The sequence below is a fragment of the Protopterus annectens genome, chromosome 13.part0, assembly GCF_019279795.1.
Source record: "Protopterus annectens isolate FY-2018-M chromosome 13.part0, PAN1.0, whole genome shotgun sequence".
NCBI classification, from domain to species: domain Eukaryota; kingdom Metazoa; phylum Chordata; order Ceratodontiformes; family Protopteridae; genus Protopterus; species Protopterus annectens.
Genome location: NC_056747.1, coordinates 474498799 through 474524840, shown reverse-complemented (window position 1 = coordinate 474524840; position 26042 = coordinate 474498799). Strand labels below are relative to the sequence as shown.

Here is a 26042-nt window from a genome sequence, read left to right as displayed (position 1 = left end):
CTCTTCCCTCATTAGGCCAATCATCGAGTGTAATGCTCCATTTGGTATATACCTCACTAGACACATGCAACAGCTAGAAAGGCCAAAAAAGTACCTCACAAAAGGGATCCTAGGCCTTAAACACATGTCGTACACGGACATACTCAAAAAAAAAAAAAAAAAAAAAAAAAAAACTCCAGCTATTCTCGGTCTCATATTGTCCACTAAGAAGCGATCTCTGCTTGACTTACAAAGCCATGTCTGACCCAGCTCTGTTAGAAACGCTACATATAAATAATTCCCAATCCCTCCACAGCACACGCTCCAGAGACCTCAACCTCATTACAGCAATCAACAGAACATGCTGGAGGGACAGGTTCATAACCCAGAGACTGCCCATGCTCTGGAATAGACTTCTCATACAGGTCAAGCAGAGCACCTCACTGTCCTTCAAAAGAAATCTTGATGAGTGGATGGGAAATAGAAAGTTCACCCTGGGGATCACTCCAGTGGCTCTACTTGATAGAGGTACTGGGAACTAACATTGGACGGGATAATGCCAGGGCACTTCTATGGGCTAGGCTTGTAAAGGCTCCAGGACCATTAGCCTAGTACACACCTATGAACATTCTACTAAAAACTCTACCAGGTCTGGTCTTTCACTTAGCACACCTGTATCCCTTTCTCTACTTATAGTCTGACATCAATCACTGGTAGAAAATCTGTCTCTAAACTGCAGGCCAAACTTCTGCTTGGCCTCATCCCACACTATTTGTTTTGTTTTCTAGTTATTTTCTCTCAATACCTTGGTTCCTTTGACAATTCCAGTCCCCTCTTGCCTATTTTCTATACTCTTATTTGCAGTCATCCATACTGACAAAATCTCCTTTCTCCATTCCTGTGTTAGCTTCTTAGAATATTCTGCAATTTAATGAATACAATATTGTGTGGTTGCCGTTATTCTCCTTAAGGATCTGCATCCAAAATCATACCCTCCTTTTATTTCTCAAACTCTGCCCATCCCTCGTTTTATCATGATCCTTTTCCATTTTTATTTATAACCTTTGGCCCATATTATGTATGCCAGTCATAACTTCATTAGTCTAAAGGACCCATTCAAATCCGGTAACCGTAAACCACCTTTGTTCTATGGGAAAGATCAACTTATTCCACTTAACTCTTGCCTTCTTCCCCTCACAGATAATTCCTTCAACTATTAATTACTGTCCACAACTTCTCATTTGTCTGATAAAAATATGCCTGGCCTGCATATAAAACTAACAGACTAAAAACATTCTCACTGCTTGTATCATAACCATAAGACAAGAGCTTCCAGATTCTCAATTGTTGCATTATCTTTAGTTTCTTTCCACATATCCTTAAGCTGCCATAACAGAACCCTTTTTAATCCATTCATCTAAATGCTTCATCTTGGGTCCCCATAAATGAGTACTGCTAAACCAATTACAGGTACAAAGTTTATTGCTATAGCCTTTGTTTTACCTTCACTAATTTCATCTCTTGAAAACTTGAAACTGTCTAAATATTCCACAACACTTAAATGTACTTTAATGGATTTATCAAGTACAAAAAATTACCTGCAAACAAAGCTAGTTTTTCATAGTTACCAGAGAAGTTATATTACTGAATATGAAAGTCCCCTTTTCTTTGCCAATGGCTCTAAATACAAAGCAAATAAAGAGGAATAAGGACACCCCTTGTCTGGTTCCTCTGTTTAATCACAGCTTGTTTGAGGGGAACCCCCTACCTTGATTCTTGCATCCATATTTTCCAATATGCTGGTGTGCATCTCCCTCCACCCATCTGGGAAATCTGCTTTGGTGATAACATCAATTTGTCTTCTGAGCTAGAAAAAAAGTATTTTTTTTTTTTTTTTTTAGATCTGATCATTTTGCCTAGACATAGCTTAGTTTACAGGAAAAGATAATTTAATTCAGCAGCACAGAGAAACCAATACAGCTTTTCTGCCCTGGTGGGGTCACTAATTTTAAAGGCAAGATGTCGAGATTGCTCCTTTAATAGTCACGGGTCATTGTGGGGGTTTAGTGCGATGCCAGAGAGGATTCTCTTCCCCTTTCTTATGATAAGAGGCATACACTTCTGGTACTGTTCCTAGCTGCAGTAATTACTGTTCCTTTTCTTTCAAAAATTTCTGGTTCTCAACATTGCAAAAGTCATGGACCCACCCATTTCAGCACTATGCCCAACATGTTTGATAACTAAATTCCTTCCTTAAAAGTTGCTGTTATCAATCTGCTATGGTGAGGCTTCAGGTCTGGCATGAATTTGGGAGTTAAGATCTAACATTTGACAAGGCCTGCACTACTAATTTTATACCTAATACGATAAAATATCTATGACAACTCTAAGAAATGAATGCAGAGTGCCAACTACAGCATTTTACCTAGTTTCCAGTCCTTATTTAGAGCAAATGCTTGAAGTGCCAGGAAGAAAACTAGCTTTTTGGTTAGCATACCTTTTGGACCGATAGTCATGCAGCTTGGTGCTGATTATTACTAAGAGTTTTGGAGGGGCTTTGACAGAGGATCAATCAGATCCTCCCCTAAAGCTATTACTGTTTTCATATACACATTAATATCAGAGCATCTTCTTTGGTGCTGCTCAATATACCCAGGACAGGGAAATGAACAGGTTTGGCCGATATGGGAAAGGCTCGATTACTGACAGGCCAAGTGGCAAAAAACATACGTAGAAAAAACATTTCCGCAACAGTAACAATGATCTGGATATTGTTCCAATAATTTTTTTTGCAGTTGACCTTACTTGGTTGTACTATTCTACTAAGCCACCACAACAAAGTGCCCATACATACACTTTCCAGTATATAATAAAAATGCTTAGTTTCAAAAAGCTAATGTTTATAACTCATCCGTTCATGAAATACTTCATAAGTAAATGTCGTCTTCTAAACTTCTTGATATCTGAGGCATATTTATGGTGGTCATCTAAAGTGGAGGATACTTACTCATTTTGCTATTATCTGTTGATATCAGAATGCACTTACAATCAGACATTCTTAAAGCATGGGGTTTCATTCAATTACTGAATCATCACTACTAATGGTGAGACTTTTCTAGCAATGTAAATAATATAAAGTCTTGATGCCTTCCAACAGCTTGGTTGCTAATCTGGGTATTTCACAGATCATATTTGGCATGCTGATCTAACGATATTTGACCAAAAAAGAAAGGTCATATGCAGCCTCTTAAATACAATGGGAAAGCCTGGATTCAGTTAATTATTTAGCAACTAGAGCTAATATGTGCATGCCATACTCTTATATGCTCTCAGTTACTTCAGATACCAGACTTACACTAAGAGACCATCTCTCTTCCACCTCCATTACTACCATACAACAGAGATTTCAGTGAATCTCTGAATTTTCTATCTGTGAGGATTTCTTTTTCAGCCCGGCTTAGTCAAGATTACCCAAGGATGTCAAAGACCTGAAAACAGTGTTCTGCACTTTTAACAACTTAACCCTAGTCCTATTTTGGTCACCTACAAGGACTATAGCAAACAAGTCTAGAAATTAATCAAAAAAGAGGAGAAGCAAAGCTTCCAAATTACTGGTCATCATCACACCTTTTTGTTAAATTACATTAACACCCTCACAATGTGGGTTGTGGGACGTGTCAACTAAGAGATGCTTTTACATGAAGTTGTTTTCTCTATGAGTGGGCAAGGCTGAAAAGGTTATTAAAAAGTGCAGGAATGCTTTCTGCTTCTAAAAAGAACTGCTCAACTATGAGGCTCCAGACAGTACTGTACTTCAAGCAGCAGTGGTTCACCCTTCCTTGGAAGAGCAAAACAATTATATGCAAATAGTTATACTTGGTGCTGCTGTTTTATATTTTTTAAAACTATAATCCATTATGCAGCAGAATCTCAAAGAGCCATATAGGAGAGAAATGGAAAGCTAATGGACTTTCCATCCCGTGTAAAATACAAAATATATTTACCTTATTAAAATGTATAAACCAAATATGCATTTGGGACACACTGGTAACACACAAACCTGGCAAATTACTAAAGCAAAGGCTACTGCAGGAGAATTGTCTCTTCATACCCTGGTGGCAAGGAATGTAGAATGTCTACTTAGTTGCGAGCATCTCAAACTTTACTGGCAGATATCCAATGTGTAAGGGCACAAGTGACGGACAAATTCATATTAGCTACTATGTCAAACTCCAGGTATGACAGAAATGGATTTCAGGTCAGTTCTAGAATTCCTGATCACCAAGCTAGGGCTTCCTAGCTGAAAAGAAAAAAAGCTTCTAAAGGAAAGCTCAGTGTCCATCTGTTCAGAGACTCTTGTTAGTTCAAAGGCAGTGACAAGCATGGAATGCTGGAGGTTTTTGAAGTCCCAAGTAAGAGCTAAAATGTATTCCTTTTGTACTTCCATGACTAACAAGACTTAACTTGCACTTGTCTGTGCGTGCTTTGGTTTTTCAAAAGGAAACATCTGCAATGCTTTGGGAATGGAACAATTTTCACTACAAGAGAAGGAGAGGGGGGCCCAACAGCCTATAATATTCCATCAAAAGGAAGGTTTCTTTTGAAATACCTTCCTAGAAGGGGTATGGGTGACAAAAAATAATAAAAACAGGACTTCCGCAAAACATTTGCAAGATGTATTTTCTCAGATTTACATTTCTTTTCAATAAAATGTTTAATAATCACCCCTTCAGCATATTTACAGAATCTGATATTTTAATATATTCTTATCTTTAGAATAAATGCTAGCAAGCACAGATCTGTTTCCACCCCAAAACCCTCAAATAAAACAAAGTCTATAATCTTGACAATCACATCAATACAAGTATGCCCATAAAAGTCTTATTACAATACCATAACTTGCATACTTGGGACATGCTGCAAAGATATGCTGCATTATAAATACATCTGCAAATCTTGGCAGAGATTTTTGCACTTGTTTAAACCATTAATAACTTTTCATAGTTCCAGCTCAGTTTACCAACAGAATTTAAATGTCAACAACTATTACAGGGAGCCCAAATATCATAACTGACAACAAACCTCAACATTACAAGATTTTTCATTTTTTCATAATCAAATGTTGCTTCATATGTTAACAGATACCAGCAATGTCAGCAATAGCCAATATACTGCTGCACTAACAACAAATGAATCAAATTTAAAAATTATCCTCAGACATTTCTTTAAAACAAAATGCTCATTCTTACTTCATCAATCTTGGCGATGTAATAAATCTCAAGATGTAATTCAAAATGTCACACCTCCAGTTAATGGTATACACTGATAATAAATGAGGGTGCAGGATTAAGTGAGAACTATGGAGAATGTCTTTAGATTCTATCAATTAAATGCATAAGTATCTCATAATGTAATTATTTCCTTTATTTCGTATGAATGCAATCCAATTAACAAATGTGTAACTCTTAATATATATTTCTTGGTGTCTGCTTACAAAATGTCTAATATACTGGAGCTGGGTTTTTAACTAAACCCACTCAGACAAATCCTGTACACAAAACCAGATCAATATAAAAGTCTTTTCTTTTTCTAAATCTATCTGCCAACAGTTAGGTTAGGATTTATCACTATTTATAAATACATATAAACCCATAAATTAGAAGCCTTTGAGCTCCCAATTTCATCATCTTGTGTCACCTGTAAACAAGATGCCTCATGTGCCACAGGAAATGATGAAAATGTATAAAGCAGACTGAGTACATAGAATAAAGACAAGACTTTTGTACTGTGGATGCTGTAACCACCTGCTCATTTCATTACTTAAATGTATAGGAAAAAAACATCCTAATTATGTCTGTACCGCAATATTAGCAGTTCTGGGCTTGCTGCATCCACTGTCAAGATATAAAAAATTAACAATTTTGTAATGCTTATGATCATGAAGCAAATCTTTCAAAATTTTAATCATGAATGTTTCTTCAAGAGCATGACAAGTACTCATGAAACAGATTGCAAATGCTTTTTTAACTGCATTAAAGAATCGAATACTTATGAATATTTACACATATATGCAATCTTTGTGTGAAAAGTTTATGTACGTATGTACATATGCAAAAACAAGACGGCTTTCTGGCTAGACATTCTCAAATAGCAAATGTATATAAACAATGATTTTTTAATACCTATAGGACCCACAAGACTATTTGCAGTTACTTTGTAAAAATATGTTTATAGTCAAAGACGTACCTTACTAAGTTTTCTTGATGAAAAAGGAAGCAAACATCTTGGAGCACATCTCTTTCTCCTTCTCCGAATAGTCTCTGTAACAGCTACATATAAATGACTAATAAGTCTACTTTAAAAAAGAAAAGGCTAGTTTAACAGTGAACATGACTGACCAAATTAAACAGGCTGTATAAATCATAATGCAGGCAGCATAAAAATGTGAAATAAGCAACTGCTATCTGACGCAATCAGAGCAGGAGATTGATTTTAGTGAAAAACCTACAGATGTAACAGAATGTGAGGAAGTACATAGTTTAGACAAAGCACACAGTAACATGGACTTTGTAGTACCCGACTTATTACCTTTTACGAGTTAAAGACTGCAAATATAGTACTTAGAGGGTCTATGTTAAATAAACGAACATTTAAAATGTTGAGTACAACATACTCGAACACTTAAGCAAATGTTTATTTAACCGAGAGCCTAGAATGTCGCGAAACACAATCCCGACATGTTTTGTTTAGCCACCCACCCCTCCCAAGTTCTACACAACACTACACCAATGAACAGCAACTTCCAATAGATCATAACAAAAAAAAAACTTACAACATACCGTAACGTTGCAAGCTGGGGGGCAAGCCCTCCTGCACCCCCATATGAGGAACTGCACCCCCCCTACTTATGACCGCACTTCAGTGCAAAAAAGGGAAATTCTCCCTTTCTGCACTGTATGGCGCCGTTAGCAGTAGCTGACATGACGTAATAAGTCATACATGTCAGTGCTGGCTAACAAACATTTCGGAACTCCTTTTTCCGACATTCTGGGCTATCGATTAAACGTTTGCTTAAAAGTGTTAGAGTATGTTGTACTCGATATTTTAAGCGTTCATTTATTTAACAGACCCTTTAAAGAGATAAGCTAAACACTATCCTCCATTTATGCTTTCTACGTTTTGGTGAATATATCTGCGGTCGTGCAGCGGTAGCGTTGTTGCCTCACAGCAAGAGGTTCTCCCGTCAGATTCTCGGCTGGAGTGCCTTCTGTATGGAGTCTGCAAGTCTTCCCCACGGTTGGGTGGGCGTTCGAAAGACATGCGTAAATGGGCATGCCTTCGCTGAAGGTTGAACATCAAGCTGGCACCTCGGTGTTCGTAAAAATCTCTTGCCAATCATTAGCAGACCAGAGTTCCGCTGTGGCGACCCCTAACCGGGAAAAAGCCGAAAGACAAAAACTTTTTGGTGAATATGTTGCAATCAGTAGTCAACACTGCGGTGCAACAGCTGCAGTAGGTACTGCTATTCTCAATCTAACCGGTAACCCAGTTCAGTTCTCGACAGGGGTACCTTCTTAGTGTTCATGTGGCTCTCTGCTGGGATCTCCAGCTTCCTTTCTTCCATATCCCAAGGTTTTCTCAGGTAGACTGATGTAAGCAAATGGGCTTGTGTGTGTGTACGCACATCAAATGCAACTGATGTCACAACCACGGTGGCTTTTTGCGCTGCTGTCTAGGGTACGTTTTGGTCTCTACACTAAATTATATAAATCAAGTACAGAAAAGATTTTTCAGTTATGACCACAATAATTATACATCCTGTTATTCTTCTAAATATAAGTTCATCAAATTTTGTACTTCATTATAAGAAATTTGTTCAAGTTTATGAGCTTGTAATTTTACAACCCTAAGGTCTGAGTATCCCATAACTCAGAATGTCACGACTGCTGATAAAAGTTGATCAGCACCCAAAATGGCTGTGTGTATATAAACACGAGTGGGAAGAGTACAGCACTCAATAAGTATTTCATCTATCTATATAGCTAGGGTTAGCATGCATTAGTAAGGTGGTGAAGGGAAGTAAAACCCCCCTAGCTAATGCATGCTAATCCTAAACCTGCACCTTAACTTAGAAAAACCCTTTCTGAAACACTCTACCACTATTCAGAAAAACATGTCCTGTGATGTAATTTATATAGATTTAACTTCTGCATTTGATAAGGTCATACACAAAACCACTGATCAATAATATAGAACTAGGTATTGATGTACTCTTGATAAGATGGGCAGCTGCATGGCTTACAAATAGGACATGGCAAGTATACAGCAACTGGACAGGTGAAATCTTTGATTACAGTCAGGGTGTCCTAAAGGGCTCTGTCCTAGACCCTTACCTATTCAGATTGCATCTTTCAGACCTAACTTTTTCATCTGAGGTGTTCTACAGTCTATATGCAGACGGCTTGAAATTGGGTAAACTGATTACATACGTTACAAATAAGGCATGTCTGCAAAATAATGTCCAAATTGATCGAATTAGGAGAATGATATGCTGATAAATGCATCAAAAACTAAGCATGAGAGATTTGGGAGACAAAATGAAAGGTGAATACTTCATATAGCACACAGTGACAAACTGCAGACTCATTTAAGGACCTTGTTATATGGGTAGATCCAGCTATGAATTTTTCTAATCATATCAACCAAATGGTTAATGAAAGTTATAGAACTATAGGTTGTATAAAAAGATTTAGAAAGTCTAGGAAATCAAAAATAATAAAGCCATTGTTAGTTACATTAAACCCAAACTGGAGTATGGAATAACAATATGGAAATCCTATAAGAATACAAGCATGAGTAAACTGGAAAGAGTACAGTGGAAATATACCAAGGGCATCTATGGATATGTAAATTGAAGTTATTATGAAAGACTAAAATATCTCAACTTCTACAGTGTCTCTTACAGATATCCCAGACGAGAGCTTATTCAGGTATATAGGGCATTTAGAGACAACTATCTCTGGGAATGTTTGGGGTTATCAAAAAGTACTAGAGAATTATCAGAAAACTTATGTTGAAGATTGGGGTCCAAATGGAGGGAAAAGGTCCGAAGGAGAGATGAAAAGTCATCAAGCAAAGGAGAGTGGTAGTGCTGAAATTGAATTCATCCTCAAGTCTTGGTGAGTACTTTCGCAAGGTGGACCCTGTTTTCACAAAATCTCACCAAAGTGACACTGATATAGAAACTATTTACACAGCTTACATCATGGACTGAAGTAGGTCAAAAATTGAGAGATACAGCTGGGTGCACAAGCCCAAGGATAAAGTGCCCACTCCTGGTAGGCTCACTGGTGCCAGGACTGGAAAAAATGAGTGTGTAGATGCATCAAAATACAGAAATATTCCTCCAGTGGGACCAGGCCAGGCCCAGGAGGAGCATGGCCCCCCTGCTGTAAAAGGAATTAATCGTCCACAAAAACTGATAGGCCAAAGAAGAGCCGTAAATACAAGAGTGGGCTATTGAGGATTGGAAAGAAATTACATAGTTACTATTATGCAAAAAGCCCAAAATTTCCAGGCACGATATACAAAACAATTAAGACAGAAATTAGGGGAAAGTAAAATACTTCCACAAGAAAAACTGTCAGAAGCTTCAAATGAAAATTTGCATTCATTAATACAACAGAGTTGTGAAAAATAGTATATAGATCAAGAAACTTTGATCTGTTTGGAAAAAGAAGCATCTGAAGAAGTGCGAAAATATAAACAAAACCTAGAAATATTTGAAAAGTATAAAAAATAAATATGGACATGAGAAAGTGAGAGATTTGATATGGTGCAATATTTATGCAAAGGAGAAAGTCAAATTAATCAATATAAAGAAGGCAGCCCCAAAGATATTTTAACAGAAATACAGGCAAAGACATCCGGATATGGAAAATTTCACAATAAAAAAAATATCTCAAAGATGGAACATAAAAAAGAAGATTAGTAAAGTAGAAGTTAAAAAAATAGAAGTTGAAGTTCTGGAGTGTCTGTGAAGTGAAGGATTTGGTGTAGAATGTCTAACACAGGTTACATCACAGCATGATGAAGTGAGTCCACACAGTAAGGAGAAACAGGAAGATCAGGAGACTTCTGAAGAAGAAATATGGACATGGGAAAGAAAGACATTTGATGTGGTGCAATTATTTATGCAAAGGAGAAAGCAAAACTAATAAATACAAAATGAGCAGCACCAAAGATATTTGAAGAGAAATACAGGCAAAGGAATCTGGACATGGAAAACTTTACAATACAAAAAAAGACAGAGGAAAAGTAGAAAAGGAGATTAGTAATGGAGAAGCTAAAGAAATAAAAACTGAAGTTAGAGAGAACCTGCAAACAAAGATTCAGTGTAGAAAATTGAATACAGAAAGCACCACAACAGGATACAGCAATGTATATCCAAATTAAGGGAAATCAGAAGAACAGGAAGAAATTGGTCGGGTGCCATATCAAGGTAATTTGGAGCCTTCCACAGGAAACCAGTATAAAAGCTAGACAGCAAGGGAAGGAACAGGAGACTACGGAAACTCTGATGCAGTCAGTGTTGAGAAGTGATAGGCCAACGAATTTCCATATGACAGAGCAACAAATGTTACAGGATGAAATTGGAGAAGGTGCCACAGGAAGATGCTATAAAACTTTCTACAGAATGTCCCCCAGGAAATGGAAAACATCGCATGTGTCCTCAGAATGTAAGAAAATGAGCTAAGAGAAGAGTTGCTTGACTTAATAGACATGGATAGATATATTAAGTTCAATGAGAGAAACAGAATGCAGAAGGTCAATAAATCCCAAAAAAGTCAGAAGTCACAAAGGAAACGCAGTAATTAGGACTGTCCTTGCAGATCCATGCGATATAGCAGAAGTAAACAGGATATATTACTGTACTACTAAATTTATAACTGATAATGTTCTACCATAAGAACACATGGTAGCGAGGGAAAAGAAGGGGAGAAACTGAATAGCATCATGAAAGTATTGAATAGAGAAAACTATAAAGTAACTAAGACACAAAGTGTCACTGCTAGAAGATTATAGAAGAGGGAAGAGATCAACAAAAATAAAAGACAGATGTGATAAAAGCAATGCACAGTATTAGAAAAGACCAGAAGTTGTACTATCGCAAATAAACTAAAAATTTCAGCACAGATGGAAAAACTTAGAAGATACACAGATAAATATAAAGGAAAAGTACAAAATAGCAATTTATTGATGACCCAGCCAAGAAGAGAGGAAACAGATAATTCTGGAGAAGTATCTATGAATATCCTGTGGAACATAAAGATGCTAAATGGATAGAAGTAAAAGAAAAAATAAGTTGTTTAAAGGTACAGGAAATGAAATGGATGAAGTAACAGCCAGAGAGATTGAAACAAAGTTAAGAAAAGCCTCTAATTGGAAACCCCCAGGCCCGGATGCAGTACTTAACCTTTGGTTAAAAGTAGTAACATCTCTGCACAAAGATTTAGCCATGAGTAAGAACTATTTATATGCGCACCCCAAACAGACACCAACCTGGTTAACAACAGGCAAAACAATGCTAATAAAGAGTGAACCTGTAAGCTACTCTAAAAATTATATACCAATAGCTTACCTTCAGAGAAAGTATAAACTATACACAGGAATTGATGCTGACAAGGATTTTTTATAGTCATTAAGAAAACTCAATTATGGCAGTAGAATAAAAGAGCAATAAAAGAAAGTCATATGGAACAAAGGATCATTTGCTGTTAAAGTCATACTGGAGAACTGTAAAAGGGGGAAGAATTTAAGTATGGCAAGGATCGACTATAAAAAAAAGCATTTGATAGTATCCCACATTCATGGAAAAGAGAGTACTTAAAATATATAAGATACACCCTACACTGATCGACTACATTACAGTGACCATGAAATAGTGGCAGACCACTCTGCAATTAAGCCATGATAAAGGACATATGATTATCACAGGGATAAAAATTCAAAGGGGGATATTCCAAGGTGACTCTTGTTAGCATTGCTATTCTGCCTTGCCATTAATCCATTAAGCTGTTTACTTAACAGCTTATGGGCATGGCTACAATTTGGCTCATAGAAAACAGTGTAAAGACTTCCCATCTTCTCTGTCGATGATTTAAAACTGTATAGCGCATCAGATGAGGAGCTGAAAGCAGAGCTGTAAGTTGTCAAAACGTTTTCAGACGATTCAAGAATGTTATTTGGTCTTGATAAGTGTGCAAAAGTAACCTTTTAAAACAGGAAAACTGCAGTACCAGGAAAACATCAGTTTGGGACAAGAATCTGATAAAAATTTGAGCAAGAGGAGTGTATAAGTATTTGGGAACTGATGAAGGATCAACAATAAAGCACGAACAAATGTGAATAAAATTTAGCAAGGAATACTTTATAAAACTAATTCTGAAAAACAGCGTTGACATCTACGAAAAAAAATCCAAGCTATAAACCAATTTGCTCTTCCTGTCCTAACATACAGTTTTGGAGTGATTGACTGGACCCAAAATGTGTTGACTAGATTACATAGGAAAACAAGGAGAATGCTTCATGCTCACCAAATGATTTATAAAAAGCAGTGTATAGCAAAGATTATATATTCTCTGTTCTGAAGGATGGATGGGCCTCCTTGAAAGTGATTACATCTATAGATCTGCAATTGTGGGACTCCACACATCTGGGGACCTCAAGACCCAAATGTAGTAAAAGTTTTGAAACATGAGAAGAATAAATCTAAGATGACTTCTCTGCTTAATTTAGCAGAAGCACATCGGCGTCAAGCAGGAATGGAAATCAAACCAGTAATAGATAAAAAATCAGGCAGCACTGAGTGTGCCAAAAATCAAAAGAAAGAATATAAAGTGAAGGACTAGATGAGAAGGCAAGAAATATGTAAAATCCATAAATATAGTTGCAAGTATAGAAAACTTCTGGAAGAACCTCATGTTGATCAGGAACGAATGCATCAATGGTTAAGGAGAGGCGAATTCAAACCAAAAGATGAAAGGTTAATATTGGCAGCCCATTATAGTGGGCTACGTACATGCTGGTTTACAAAGTCCACTGAACATGTGGTAGAAACAGACAAATGTAGGTTTAACACCAAACTGAAAACAGTTGCACACCTTGTTGCTGGCTGTGACATACTAATGGCAGAAGGACTGTATATTGAAAGGCATACTAATGTGGCAAGGCTGTTGTACTGGGGATTGTGTAAGCATTATGGTAATGAAATGGCTGAAAAACAATGGAAACATGAGCCACAAAGCATCATAGAAAATGATGAAGTCTGTATCACATGGGATCATCCATTACCAACAGTTCAAAAGATAGATGCTAGAAAACCGGATATAGTGGTCCAGGAAAAGAAGACAAAAGTAGCATTGATCATTGAAATTGCCACACCCAGTGAGTACAGTGTCTTGCGTACAGAGAGAGACAAAGTCATAAAATATCAGGATTTGCAGGCAGAAATGAGACCAATGTGGAAGAAAGATACCCAAACAGTTCCAATAGTAGTAGGAGCAACAGGTCTTATAAAAAAGAATCTACAATTGTATTTACGTATGTTACCAATACATGCAACTCCATATGATTTGCAGGAGGAGTCATTACTGGGCACATTGCGGGTGCTGCGAAGAGCACTACTGGCTGACATCAAAGAGTGAAACAATACTAATTTCATGAACTTTAATCATACTTGGACTTAAGTATGGGGTCCATTCCCATCACGGTATTAGAAACCCAAAAGATTTGGAGAAATTAAAAATTCTAAGAGAAGAGTCTCCCTCCCTCCATCACCTGACCTTTAAAAAGTTTTTGGTGGAATGGATTATATATATCCTTGAATTATTATGATTGTTCAAGCATAATATAGTACATATGGTTACCACTTAGGCTTTATTTCTACTATATATACCGTACTTCTCCACAAATAAGACCTAACCAGAAAAATAAGGCCTAGCATGGTTTTCCAGGGTGGTCATGATCTAAGCCCTACCCCAACAATAAGCCCCAGTTAAGATGGTCAATAACACACGGACGTGTTGAATTATAAATTATTATTATTGACACCTGCCGACTGAGGTTATCGTAATTTGCTCGCCATTTTCGGACCATTCGGTCACCCAACGTCTTCGCTTTGCAGAAAGTCGTAAGATTCTTTCTCCGGGAGTCCTCCACGATTCTTACTGTAACCCTAATCCTCACTCTCACTTGACTGTTGAAATCCTTGGCCCATAAACACTGGCAAGTGTACTTTGATTGGTCGAAGTACAGACAACACGTAAAACGTGCGCACTTGATAATGAACGGGTGTGGAGTCGCCATTTTGTGTTGCTACTCCTGTCTTGTAAGACTTCAATTACCCTCCCCAAAATGAGTGCAAAAAGAAAAAGCTATTCAGTCGAGTACAAGAAAGGAATCGTGGAGGACTCCCGGGGAAAGAATCTGATGGCTTTCTGCAAAGAGATGAAGTTGTGTCTCCAAATGGTCCGAAAATGGCGAGCAGCATACGATAACCTCAGTCAACAGGCCAACAAGGGAAATGCTAAGAAGTGCAAGTGTGGCTCAGGTCAACAACCATTTCCTGAGCTGGAAGACCATCTGTGAATGGATTGCTAACAGGAGAGCAAAGGCTTTGGTTGCGCGCAGGGCTGATATTCAAGCATTTGCCTTTGCAATGGCACCACAGTTAGAAATAATCCCCAGAAGAATTCAAAGCATCACAACCATTGGCTGGATAGCTTCCTTCAGCGATATGAACAGTCTCCAAGATCGACAACACTGTTTAAGCTGGAAGACACTGAAGTTACTAAATGTCCACTTGCATTCAAGTCCTTTGCTGATGGCATCGACTTTTCTAAATACCAACTCTCCAACATGATTGCTATGGATGAAACAGCAGTGTTTATGGCACAGGATCACAGTTGATCATTGGGGTGCCTCGTCAATCTACATTCCCTCCACTGGTTATGAAAAGTGCATGTGTTACCTGCATTTCGGCAATTCATCTAGATGGAAAGAAAACCCCACCTCTAATCATTAGTAAGGGCAAGAAAGATAAGACTGAACATGTTTTAGGCATTTACATTCTTGAAACCGAAAAAGCCTGGTGCACACAAGCAGTTATAAGGAAGTGGGTCGATGTAATGCTGCCACTTGTTTTGTGAGGTGGCGAAAGAGGTCTGCTAATCTGGGATTCAACCAGCACTCACTGCACTAAAGACATGAACTTCTTGCACAGAGAAGAATAGATCAAATAACGATTCCCACAGGAATGACTGCCTATCTCCAGACTCTTGATATTGCAATAACAAGCCATTCAAGGACCATTTGCACATGGAACTCCATGACAACAATGAAAATAGAATGGTGAGAAATCAGTGTGGAATCTTTTGAAGCCTAGCCTATAAGAGGTCATGACTTGGGTGAAGAATTCATGGGATAAAATCACTGACAGCTGTGTTGCCAATGCACTATGACCAGGCTACATGGACAAGCAGTGCTCATTTAAGGAGAGCTCTATTGCTAGGCATGACAGACTGGGGGCAATGGTTCTACAGGAAATGGAGTCGCAAGAAATTCAGGCCGGAATTCTGACCTTGGAGACTTATGACAATGTTCCAGAAGACGATGACATGACTGTATTTGAATAACTTTTCTGTTATCAGGGCAACAGAATGGATTGCTTCTGCTTTCAGCTGCCAGCAAGGTCGTCAGTTTTTTTTTTTTTTTTACTTTACTGTATTAAGGTAACGTTTCATTATCAAGGGGTAATTACAAAGTAAGGCCACTAGTTCCCAGACTTCATTTTGATGACTTTCCATCATTCTTCTCTTACAGTTTGGGTAAGGAATAAAGAAAGCATCACCACAAAAACTGGCAGTTATTCACCTGTTTTATTCCCCTCCTCCAATACGCATGTATTGAGATTTTTCTGCATTTTTTGTTGAGCATGAAATATTGCACTGTGAAAGCCAAAGTGTAGATATTCAGAAGTTGGGATGTTTGTTGCACTGTATATGTAGAATTCTCACACAACTGTTAACATGTTACCTAGAACTGTGGCCCAATAATGGAAAAGTACCAAATAAAGGCCAATTTGTATACATGAATAAATGTTGATTTTTGTACATGCATAAAATGTAGATTGTTGTATAGGAGGGGGGGGGGGTAAATAAGCCATCCCCTGATAGGCCCTAATGCGTATTTCGGCAGGGGGTGGGGAGTATAAGACGGAAATAGTGTGTGTGTGTGTGTGTGTATATATGTATGTGTATGTATATATATATATATATATATATATATATATATATATATATATACATATACATATCAGTGGCGGCTGGTGACTTCAAATTAAAGGGGGGCTGCAGGAGACAGCTGAATGGGTGGGGCCAATGGAAAGGGGTGTGACCAACTAGAAAGGGGTGGGACTATGCTCAAAACCACAACTGGAACTTTAAATACGCTGCCCTGGGTGCCAAACCATCATTACGGGAGTCCAATCAAGACAAAATGAAGTGTAGAAGAAAAAAATATTTCAATGCATTGGCTACATGAAACTTACTTAATATCTAGACGGAAACACAAAGGTTGTGAGGCATGAAAAAATAAATTGCTTTTTAAATACATCACTGGAATGTCAGTGAAAATCAAGTATAAAATAAAACAAGCAGCACTCAGCTCAAATCACTTCTCCTTGCACTGCAGTTCTAATTATAATTTATATTCGGCTTTATAAAATTACCAAGTTACATGCTGAAAGTAGCAATCTCTGTGATACCCTCACTTGTAAAAATGTTTCTTATCCAAAAAAAGACCTGCTGCCTGACAACTATCTACTTGTTTCATGTGGAACACGTGATCAAAGTAAAAAAATGAACAACAAACAAGAAACAAGCTCAAGATAAATTGCTTAAAGGATTGCTGCACAAATTATGGACCACACATGATAGATTGGCATTCTGTTTAGTTTATGGGTAAAGCCAGCAAAGATAACTGCAAGTCTCCAACAAATGTAATGAGCTTCTGAAAATACTGTAACCCTGTCCTTTATTTCAAATGCTGTCATATGCATTTCAATACCCAAGGCTTATATGTTATCTAGTTATGTAAATATTCTCTGCATGGCAACAATGAAAAGGCTTTCAATGTTGGTAATTCTTTAACAGTATGCTTATTAAAGCTTACTTGCATCTTACAATCTCAGACAAGCATACCTGATGGTCAATAAAGCATTGCTACTTTAATACAGAGCAACAGGGCACTGCAACAGTATGCATTTTCTGAATAATAAGAAGCATAAATCAACAGTATAAAAACATGACAGAAAAACAGAACATTCTGCAAAATCAAGGACAAATGAAAAGTCACGGTCGTACTTGTGGGTCTAGCTTGGATGGTGGAATACTCTGCACACTACAATGGGGAGTGGGGTGCAACAAGTAGGTCACAGTCTGAAATGTCTCTGGCTGACTGTGATGGTTCTGACACTCATACCTCTCAACCTCAGAGCAAGAAATCTGGACAAAGCCATACATAGAAGTGGGACACAGGCCCAAAAATAAAGACAATGTTTAAATATTGCTCTTATAAACTTAGAAAGCTAATAGAATAGTAGTAGGTCTTGCATTAGTATGAATGTTTGAAGGTATGAAATCTGAAACTCAAACGTCTGCAATTATTTTCTAACTTCAGTAATGATTTGCTACTAATTTGCCAGAAAATCACAATTTTATGAAAAACAGACCAAAAATGTTATGCAAAAATATATAATTGCCACACAATACAGCTGGGAACCTGTCAAAGAATGGACACCTTTTTAAAATTAGTACTGTTAACTTGAGCAGCTGACAAAATAAGCTCTACATGCATTTCTAAAATAAAAGTAATCTATAACTGATCATTACAGTTATTTATAATTGTAAACCCTCCACGTTTTCTTCCAAAATTGCCATTTGCAGAGGAATTATTAGGGGGAAAGCAACATTTTGAGCCAAAATTGGGGCAGCTGAGAGGTTTTGATATTCCTAACTCTATAAAACGATTTGCACGTACCTCTCAACCTCAATGCAGGAAATCTGGACAAGGCCAAATATATTGGGGGAACATGCAAACAGTACTAAAAATTGCTCTTGTATAAACTTAAGACAGTTGATAGAATAACAGGTCTTGCTTTAGCATGCATTTTTCTGAAGGTTATGACATCTGAAACTCAATGTCTGTCATCATTTAGTGACTTCATTCCTAAATGATTTGGCAGAAAACCACAAATTTTATGAGGAACAAACCACAAATAAGAAGCAAAAATCTATTCATTCTGCAAAATTCTGGACAGTTGAGAGGTATAGTTCAGCAGGGGCTGTCTAAGTTTGCTACCTTTCCCCCCCTCACAAAATCACGGTCGAATGGAGCGTCCCCCATGCAGCCATTCCAATGTCCCGTTCCTTGGTTATTTTCGCCCCATTTGCCATAAACACTGTAATTTGCATACTGCTTAACTTCTGCAATGATATGGATTTCATTTGAAAGTTTTATTTTATATTTTACAGCATAAACCCTAACAGATATCTGCTAAACAAAGCAATGCACAACCCACTGCCTTCTGCATCAAAAGCAAGTAAACTACCTGTTGTGCTATTTACAATGTAAGCAGACTTGGCATAAGCAGCACTAAACTTTTGTTCCCCTGCAGCTCTCACAGTTCCTTGTAAATCTACTCGACACTCAGCTGCATCTCTGAACTTTGCAGCACAAGAAATCTGGACAAAGCCAAAATTTATTTTGGGGGGGGGGGGGGGGACAAAAGCCCAAAAAACAGGGACACATTTTAAACACTGCTTGTATAATGTTGGAAAGTTGCTAGAATAAAATGCTGTGTTACCACCATACATTTCACTGCCAAGTATTGAACTCAGGTCCCTGTGCGAAACAGCCAGAGCAACATACCATTATGCCAAATCATCTATTTTTATAAAAGAAAGGAAGACTGAAACTTAAATGGCTACCATTTAGTGAATTCAGTTCTCACCATAGCTGTCAACATCTTAGCACAAAACACCTGAACAAAGCAAATAATGGGGGAATACAGCCCCCAAACAGATTCAGTGAGTTCAGTTATCACCACAGCTCTTAACCTTGGTACAACAAACCTGGACGAAGCCAATAATGGGGGAATACAGTCCAAAAAATAGGGACAAATATCCACTGAGGACACCAGAGCAAACCCACACAAACACAGGGAAGACATGCAGACTCCACACAGAAGGCACCCTAACCAAGAATCAAACCAGACAACCCACAACTGTCAGGCAACACTGCTACCACTGCACTACTGTCTGTTTTAAGTAACAAAAATACAGAAAAACTTTTAGTTATGTACTCACCATAACTTCAGATGTTTGGGATCCATCTCGCCTACATTCTGAATGATGGGTTCGGAGCCGATCCCTCGGCTCCGACTCGGCACGCTTATGCCAAAGAGCGAAGTCTCTTATTGGCTGAGCTTACTATATCCCAGGATGCACCACTACCAGTCCCCCAGATCTAGTTTGTCCGCATACATGCACACATGCATACCCTGCTTATATAACATCGTCAGATGAAACAAGATAAAACAGTGGAGCTCAAAACCGTTCAATCTCTTCTGATCTGCAAGGCAGGGGGAAGGAGGGTGGGTATCAGGAATGTAAGCGAGATGGATCCCAAACATCTGAAGTTATGGTGAGTACATAACTAAAAGATGTTATGTGATCCTATCTCGCCTACATTCTGAATGATGGGACAGCGTCCCTAGCACCTGAATCCTGGGTGGCTCACTGGAAAACACTCCTGAGTACCGTGGAACCAAATGAAGCTCGTCCTCTAGATGCCACATCCAATTTGTAGTGGGAAATGAAAGTGTGCGGGTTGGACCAAGTAGCCGCAGCACAAATTTCCGATATAGCGAGCTTGGAATGAAAGGCTATAGAAGTAGCCATAGCTCTGGTAGAATGAGCTTTGATAGATGATGTAAGTTGTTTATTCGAAGAAGAATAGGCCTGAGTTATGCAATCTCTGATCCATTTTGAGATTGTAGCTTTTGTAATGGTTTGGCCCAATTTATTATCTGAGAAGGACACAAACAACTGGTCTGACTTACGAAGTTGCTGAGTCCTGTCTAAATAGAAGCGTAATTGCCTGTGAACATCCAATTTATGGAGAGTGTATTCTGCTTCATTAGAGAATTTTGGAAAGAAAACTGGTAGCTCTAGAGATTGTTGAAGACAGAAACTAGAACAGACTTTTGGGACAAAGGATGGATTAGGCCTAAGTGATACTCTATCCTTGTGGAAAATCAAGTACGGTGGTTTAATAGACAGGGCTTGAAGCTCTGAGACTCTTCTTGCAGAGGTAATAGCCACTAAGAATGCTGTTTTCCAAGACAGATATTTTAATTCGCATGTAGCAGCCGGTTCAAAAGGGGGAGATGTTAATGCGCGAAGCACCAAATCAAGATCCCACGGAGGTGCAGGATGAAAACTGGTGGTCTTAACAGACTGGCACCTTTAATGAACGTTTTGCATAGTCTGCTGCTCATCAAAGGAGGATCCGTGGATTCATGGAATTTAGAGATAGCAGCTAGTTGGACTTTAATAGTTGATACAGAAGATCCCTGATTAAACAGGGATGTTAAGAATTTCAAAACCTCTGGGACAGGAGCAGTGATAGGGTCTAAGCCCTTGAGTTGAGCCCAGATAGCAAACCTCTTCCACTTACTGAGGTACAATTTGTTAGTGGTGGGTTTGTGGGCCGAAGATAAAATGTGAACAACTTCCGGGTCTAGTGTGTGCCTTCTAACTAAGGTTGGAAGTGGAGGAGCCAAGCTGTCAATTTTAGAGATTGAAGGGACTGATGCCAATGTCCCGACTGATGGATTAGCAAATCCGGGATCAGGTCTAAGGTCCACGGATCGTCCACTGCATGCTTTTTCAGGTAAGGAAACCATATCTGACGAGGCCAGTATGGGGCAATCAGAATCATTGAAGACCCCAGTTGAGAAGCTTTTGAATAACTTTTGGAAGGAGTGGAATTGGAGGAAAGGCATAAAGTAGCCCTGTTGGCCAAGGTTGTGCTAGAGCATCCATGGCTGGTACTTCCTGATGTGGAATCAAGGAGAAGAACCTCTGGCACTTGGTGTTTTGTGGAGTTGCAAATAGGTCGCAGCACGGCGTCCCCATCTCTTGAAAACCTGGGCTGCTACTGTGCGGTTTAGAGACCATTCGTGAGGAGAGAGAATTGTCCTGCTTAATTTGTCCGCCAATACATTTGACTTTCCCGGGATGTGGGTCGCTACCAAGAAGCGGTTGGTAGCTACAGCCCAATCCCACACTCTCATGGCCTCTCTGCAAAGGGGGTACGATCTGGTCCCTCCTTGTTTGTTCAGATACCAAACCACCGACATGTTGTCTGTGTGGATGGCGATGATGCCCTGAGGAAGAAACTTGTGTAAGGCCTGTAGGGATAGAAGTACAGCCCTCATCTCCAACACGTTGATGTGGAGAAGAGCTGTCCGGAAGCCAGGAGCCCTGAACTAGCCTGCCCAGACAATGCCCCCACCCTATCTGGGAGGCATCTGTCGTCAGGGTAACCACTGGGGAGAACAAAGGGTTTTCCTGATCCAAGTTGGATGTCTGAAGCCACCAGCGAAGGTCCCTTTTGCATATTTCCGTAATCATGATGTGATGATTGAGGGGAAGATCCTGAAAGGACCATTGAGTTGACAGGAGCCACTGAAGAATCCTCATGTGTAATCTTGCTAGAGGAACTAAAAGAACCGTGGCAGACATTGAGCCTAAAACCTGTAGGACCATCCTGGCTGGGGCTTTGGATCTCGAGATTAGAGCTTGAACTTGGCCCTGTAAAGTTCGGATCCTTTCGGCAGGAAGAAAGACGCGCATCAATCTTGAGTCTATCTCTGCTCCTATAAACTTTATGCGTTGAGAGGGCAGCAAGACAGACTTTGACCAATTGAATGCAATCCCTAGGGAAACACCCAGGGAGATGGTGGCTTTGAGGTTGCCCATTAGTAGATGCCTGGTGGTGGCAGTCAGAAGCCAGTCGTCGAGATAGGGAAACACTTGGAATCCAAGACTTCTCAGGTGAGCCGTCACTACTGCCAAACACTTGGTGAACACCCTGGGGGCTGTGGTGAGACCAAAGGGCAGAGCACAAAATTGGTAATGACTGACTCCCAGGCTGAAGCGCAGATACCTTCTGGACGCCTGATGTATCGGTATGTGATAATAGGCGTCCTTGAGGTCTATGGAGCACATCCAAACATCCTTCTCCAACAACGGAAGAATGGATTGTAACGTGACCATTCGGAATTTGGATTTCGTGACGGATTGGTTCAGTCTGCTGAGATCCAATATTGGTCTCAGGTCCCCTGTCTTTTTTGGCACTAAAAAGAACCTGGAGTAATTTCCTGATCCGATCTGGTCTGTGGGGACCGGTTGGATGACTCCTTTTACTAGCAGCTTTAAAGCTTCTGCGGCTGCTATTTCCCTTTGACTGGGTGGTGGGTCCGGGATTCTCTTGGACGGTGGGGGTGAGTATTTGAATGGGATGGTGTAACCTCCGGCAATGATCCGAAGCACCCATCTGTCCTGAGTGATTGACTCCCAGGCATTTAGGTGCTTGGCAAAACGACACCCGACTGGCTCGAGCAGCACAGCCGGGCAATCCCTCATGACGTGTGGGAGGCTGAAGAGCCACGAAAGGACTCGCGGTCTCCAGAATTGCGGGGCCCTCTGCCGCCTCTGGGACGGCGTCTCCCTGAAAAATTTCCCCACCCTCTGCCTCTGGACGGGGAATCTTCCTGCTGTTGGGAGAAAAACTTGCGAGATTTTCGGAACCACATTTTCCCTCCTTTAGCCTTGGGGTAAGGCCGAAGGGAGTGGAATAACGGGCACCTACGGCAGATAACGTTTTTCCCTCTTGCTCACAGCGGGTAAGGGTGTCTTTCACCTTGGGTCCAAACAATGATGACCCATCAAAGGGAGCGTCGGCGAAGGAAGACTTGAAGGCCTCCGCAAACTGACACAAGCGGAGCCAGGCTTGTCTACGAAGAGCCACGCCTGTGCCTGCCGCTCTACCCGCCCCTTCGGCCGCATAGGAAATGAGCCTCATGGACGAGTTAGAAATTGACGTAAGGATAGCCAACTGAGAGCTAACGGACTGGGCTAGCTGCTCAGGTAGGTTACCCGAGAGGGAATCTGACAACTCCTTGACCAGATCCCTCTGAAGCCTGGTAAAATGTGCCAAATAATTCAGAGACCTTAAGGTTGGTAAAACCGGAGAGATGGCCGAAGAGGACTTGGCCAAGGCACTCCTCATGGCCCTGAAAGCCGGACCCCCAGAATCCTGGGAGTGTCCGGACTCCGGAGCCGTGATAGCCGACGGAAGTCCCGCAGCCGAAGCACCGAGGGGGAGGCTCGGAACCGAAAGCATAGGTCCCGAAACATCACCCCCGGGTCCAGCCGAAGAAGTCCGCGTACTAAACTCGGACCCGAAGGCCCGGGTTGGAGTAAGGGTCGGAGCCGACCCTGAGATCTCCACCGGCTCCAACAGCACCTGCTCCGACGGAGCCGAAGCGGTCGGAGGAGGAATGGCAACGGGGTGGGCCGAGGTCATCGGCTCGAAACCAGCTGGGTCGGAACCGAAACAAATTTTGGAAGACTGGGGACTGGAACAGTCTTTGGAGCACCCTGTCTATATCAGAATCCGACATCCTCGAAGACCGAGAGGAAACAGAACGGGTTCGAGAAGGCCTCTCCATCGGCCCCAAAGGGCTAGGGGACCGGCTCCGAGGCGACTCGATGAGTATCGGCGCCGAGGGAATACTCACAGCAGATTCCATCGGTGCCGAGGTAGACTTCGGTGCCGAGGAGGAAGTGTCTGGGCGGGCGACCCTTTTCGGCTCCCGGAGCAGTGGACCGGCGAAGGTGACCCGCCTCGATGCCCCAGCCATCGGCTCCGAAGCCAGAGGAGTCGATACTGGAGACATCGAGGCAAACCGCATCAACCTCGGCTCCGAAGTCTTTGGAGCCGAAGGAGAGGCCTGCCTAAGTTTCTTGGCAGTCGGATCCGACGGACTGGTCGGAACCGAAGCTCTTTTCTTTTTGGCCGGAGCAGGAGAGGATGCCAAGGCTTCTTCAAAGGAAGGTTTAACTAACCCCTTAAGAATCAATTTATTTTTCCTCTCCTGGAGGACCCTTGAGGAAAAAGCGTGACATACACTGCATGACTCCTGCAAGTGCTTTGCCCCGAGACAATATACACACAGCGAATGATCGTCTGTGATAGACATTTTAAACCCGCATTTCGAACATTTTTTAAAGCCCGAAGGCCTAGGGGTTTGAGACATGATGTTACACAATTTTAGTCACTGACAGGAAGTAAACCACTAAATTCTTACTGATGATAGCTTACAGTAATAGCTTAATGCAAACACTTCTTGTAAAAAAAAGAACAGGGAACTCTAAACCAACTATAAAATTACTAGAGATCCTGTAAGTAATTAAAGGTTGACAGTCCGGGAAGGCCCTGGATGGAGGGGGGCCGAAAACAAACTCAACCCAATCACACACAACAATTTTACAATTTTCCAATCCAAATCGTACACAAAGTTAGCGATAGCCGTTAAAACAGCTTTTGTGAGCAAAAACAGCAAAAAACTGACAGAAAAGTTAGTTAATAAAAACTACTCAGCCCAGCCAGCTCGAGACCACGTCTTCGCAGGGAAGCGGCAAACGAGATCTGGGGGACTGGTAGTGGTGCATCCTGGGATATAGTAAGCTCAGCCAATAAGAGACTTCGCTCTTTGGCATAAGCGTGCCGAGTCGGAGCCGAGGGATCGGCTCCGAACCCATCATTCAGAATGTAGGCGAGATAGGATCACATAACATCCACAGATTTTATGAGGAACAGATATGAGGCAAAAATCTGCAACTGTTTTACAAATGGTGGTGGGTAGGGAATTCAGGCTCTTATCACTTGGGCACAAGGTACAGGGTTCAAGCCTTATTCTCTACCCACCACCATTACGCAACTGGGGCATTTTACACACACACACACACACACACACACACACACACACACACACACACACACACACACACACACACACACACACCTCTGCAGCGATCACCTGTTTCCTGTGCCCAGTCCTCCTGTGGTCTCCCGCGAGATGTGAGGAGGCTGGAGTCTCCTGCTATTGGTCCAGCATGCAGGTGACCTTCTGGTAGTCACCGCACAGATCTCTGGGTTGCAAGGGAGGAGTTTCCTGCCTTCCCTAGCCGGACTGCCTGAGCAGTCTGGAGCACAGGAATGCCTGAGCATGCATGCTTGGAGTTCTGGTCTGCTTAACACAGCAGTAAGGAACTAAGCACGCATGCACGGAATCCGGGAGCTATTTTTATATGTTCTACAGTGGGAGATATTTTTTATTTTTATATGTTCTACAGTGGGGACCCATTTTACAGGTGGGAGGGCTCATATGTTCGAACCTGGAAGTTTGAAATATAACATCGAAACCTCAGAACAGTGAATTTTTTTCCCAAACACACAAACACAAGCGCACCAAAACCCTAATAAACCTACACTATACCTTACATACACAACTATTTATGCACTAACCTTAACCCAAACCCTAAAGTCCGTCACTATCGCACACTTACCCATGCCCTAACCCCCCAAGGTCCGACACTATTGCACAATTATCTTACCCGCACCCTAACCCTAAAGTCTGCCACTTTCGCACACTTACCTTACCTGCACCCTCACCCCAACGTCCGGTCACATTCGTACTTACCTTAACCCGATCCGTAACTTTCGCACCACAGTGGAGAAAATGTTGAAGCCACGGAAACAGCCAACCAAATTCTTTCCCTGGGAAAGAATTTGAATTTCCGTGGCTTTGACATTTCTATTTTTCGAACTTCCAGTTTTCGGCATTCCAAACGGTCGATTAAACATAGACC

The 26042-nt window shown here is 40.7% G+C and overlaps 1 protein-coding gene across 5 annotated transcripts in view; it reads right to left on the bottom strand.

The window, feature by feature from the left end:
* FKBP6 (FKBP prolyl isomerase family member 6 (inactive)) overlaps nucleotides 1–26042 on the bottom strand; it is a 1232999-nt gene that overhangs the window by 114970 nt on the left and 1091987 nt on the right. For all 5 annotated transcript variants that reach the window (XM_044054115.1, XM_044054116.1, XM_044054114.1 and 2 more), the window contains exon 8: nucleotides 6226–6308. In XM_044054115.1, coding sequence (XP_043910050.1) covers nucleotides 6230–6308 — 79 coding nt within the window. In that variant the 3' untranslated portion in view covers nucleotides 6226–6229. The remainder of the gene's footprint in view (nucleotides 1–6225; nucleotides 6309–26042) is intronic.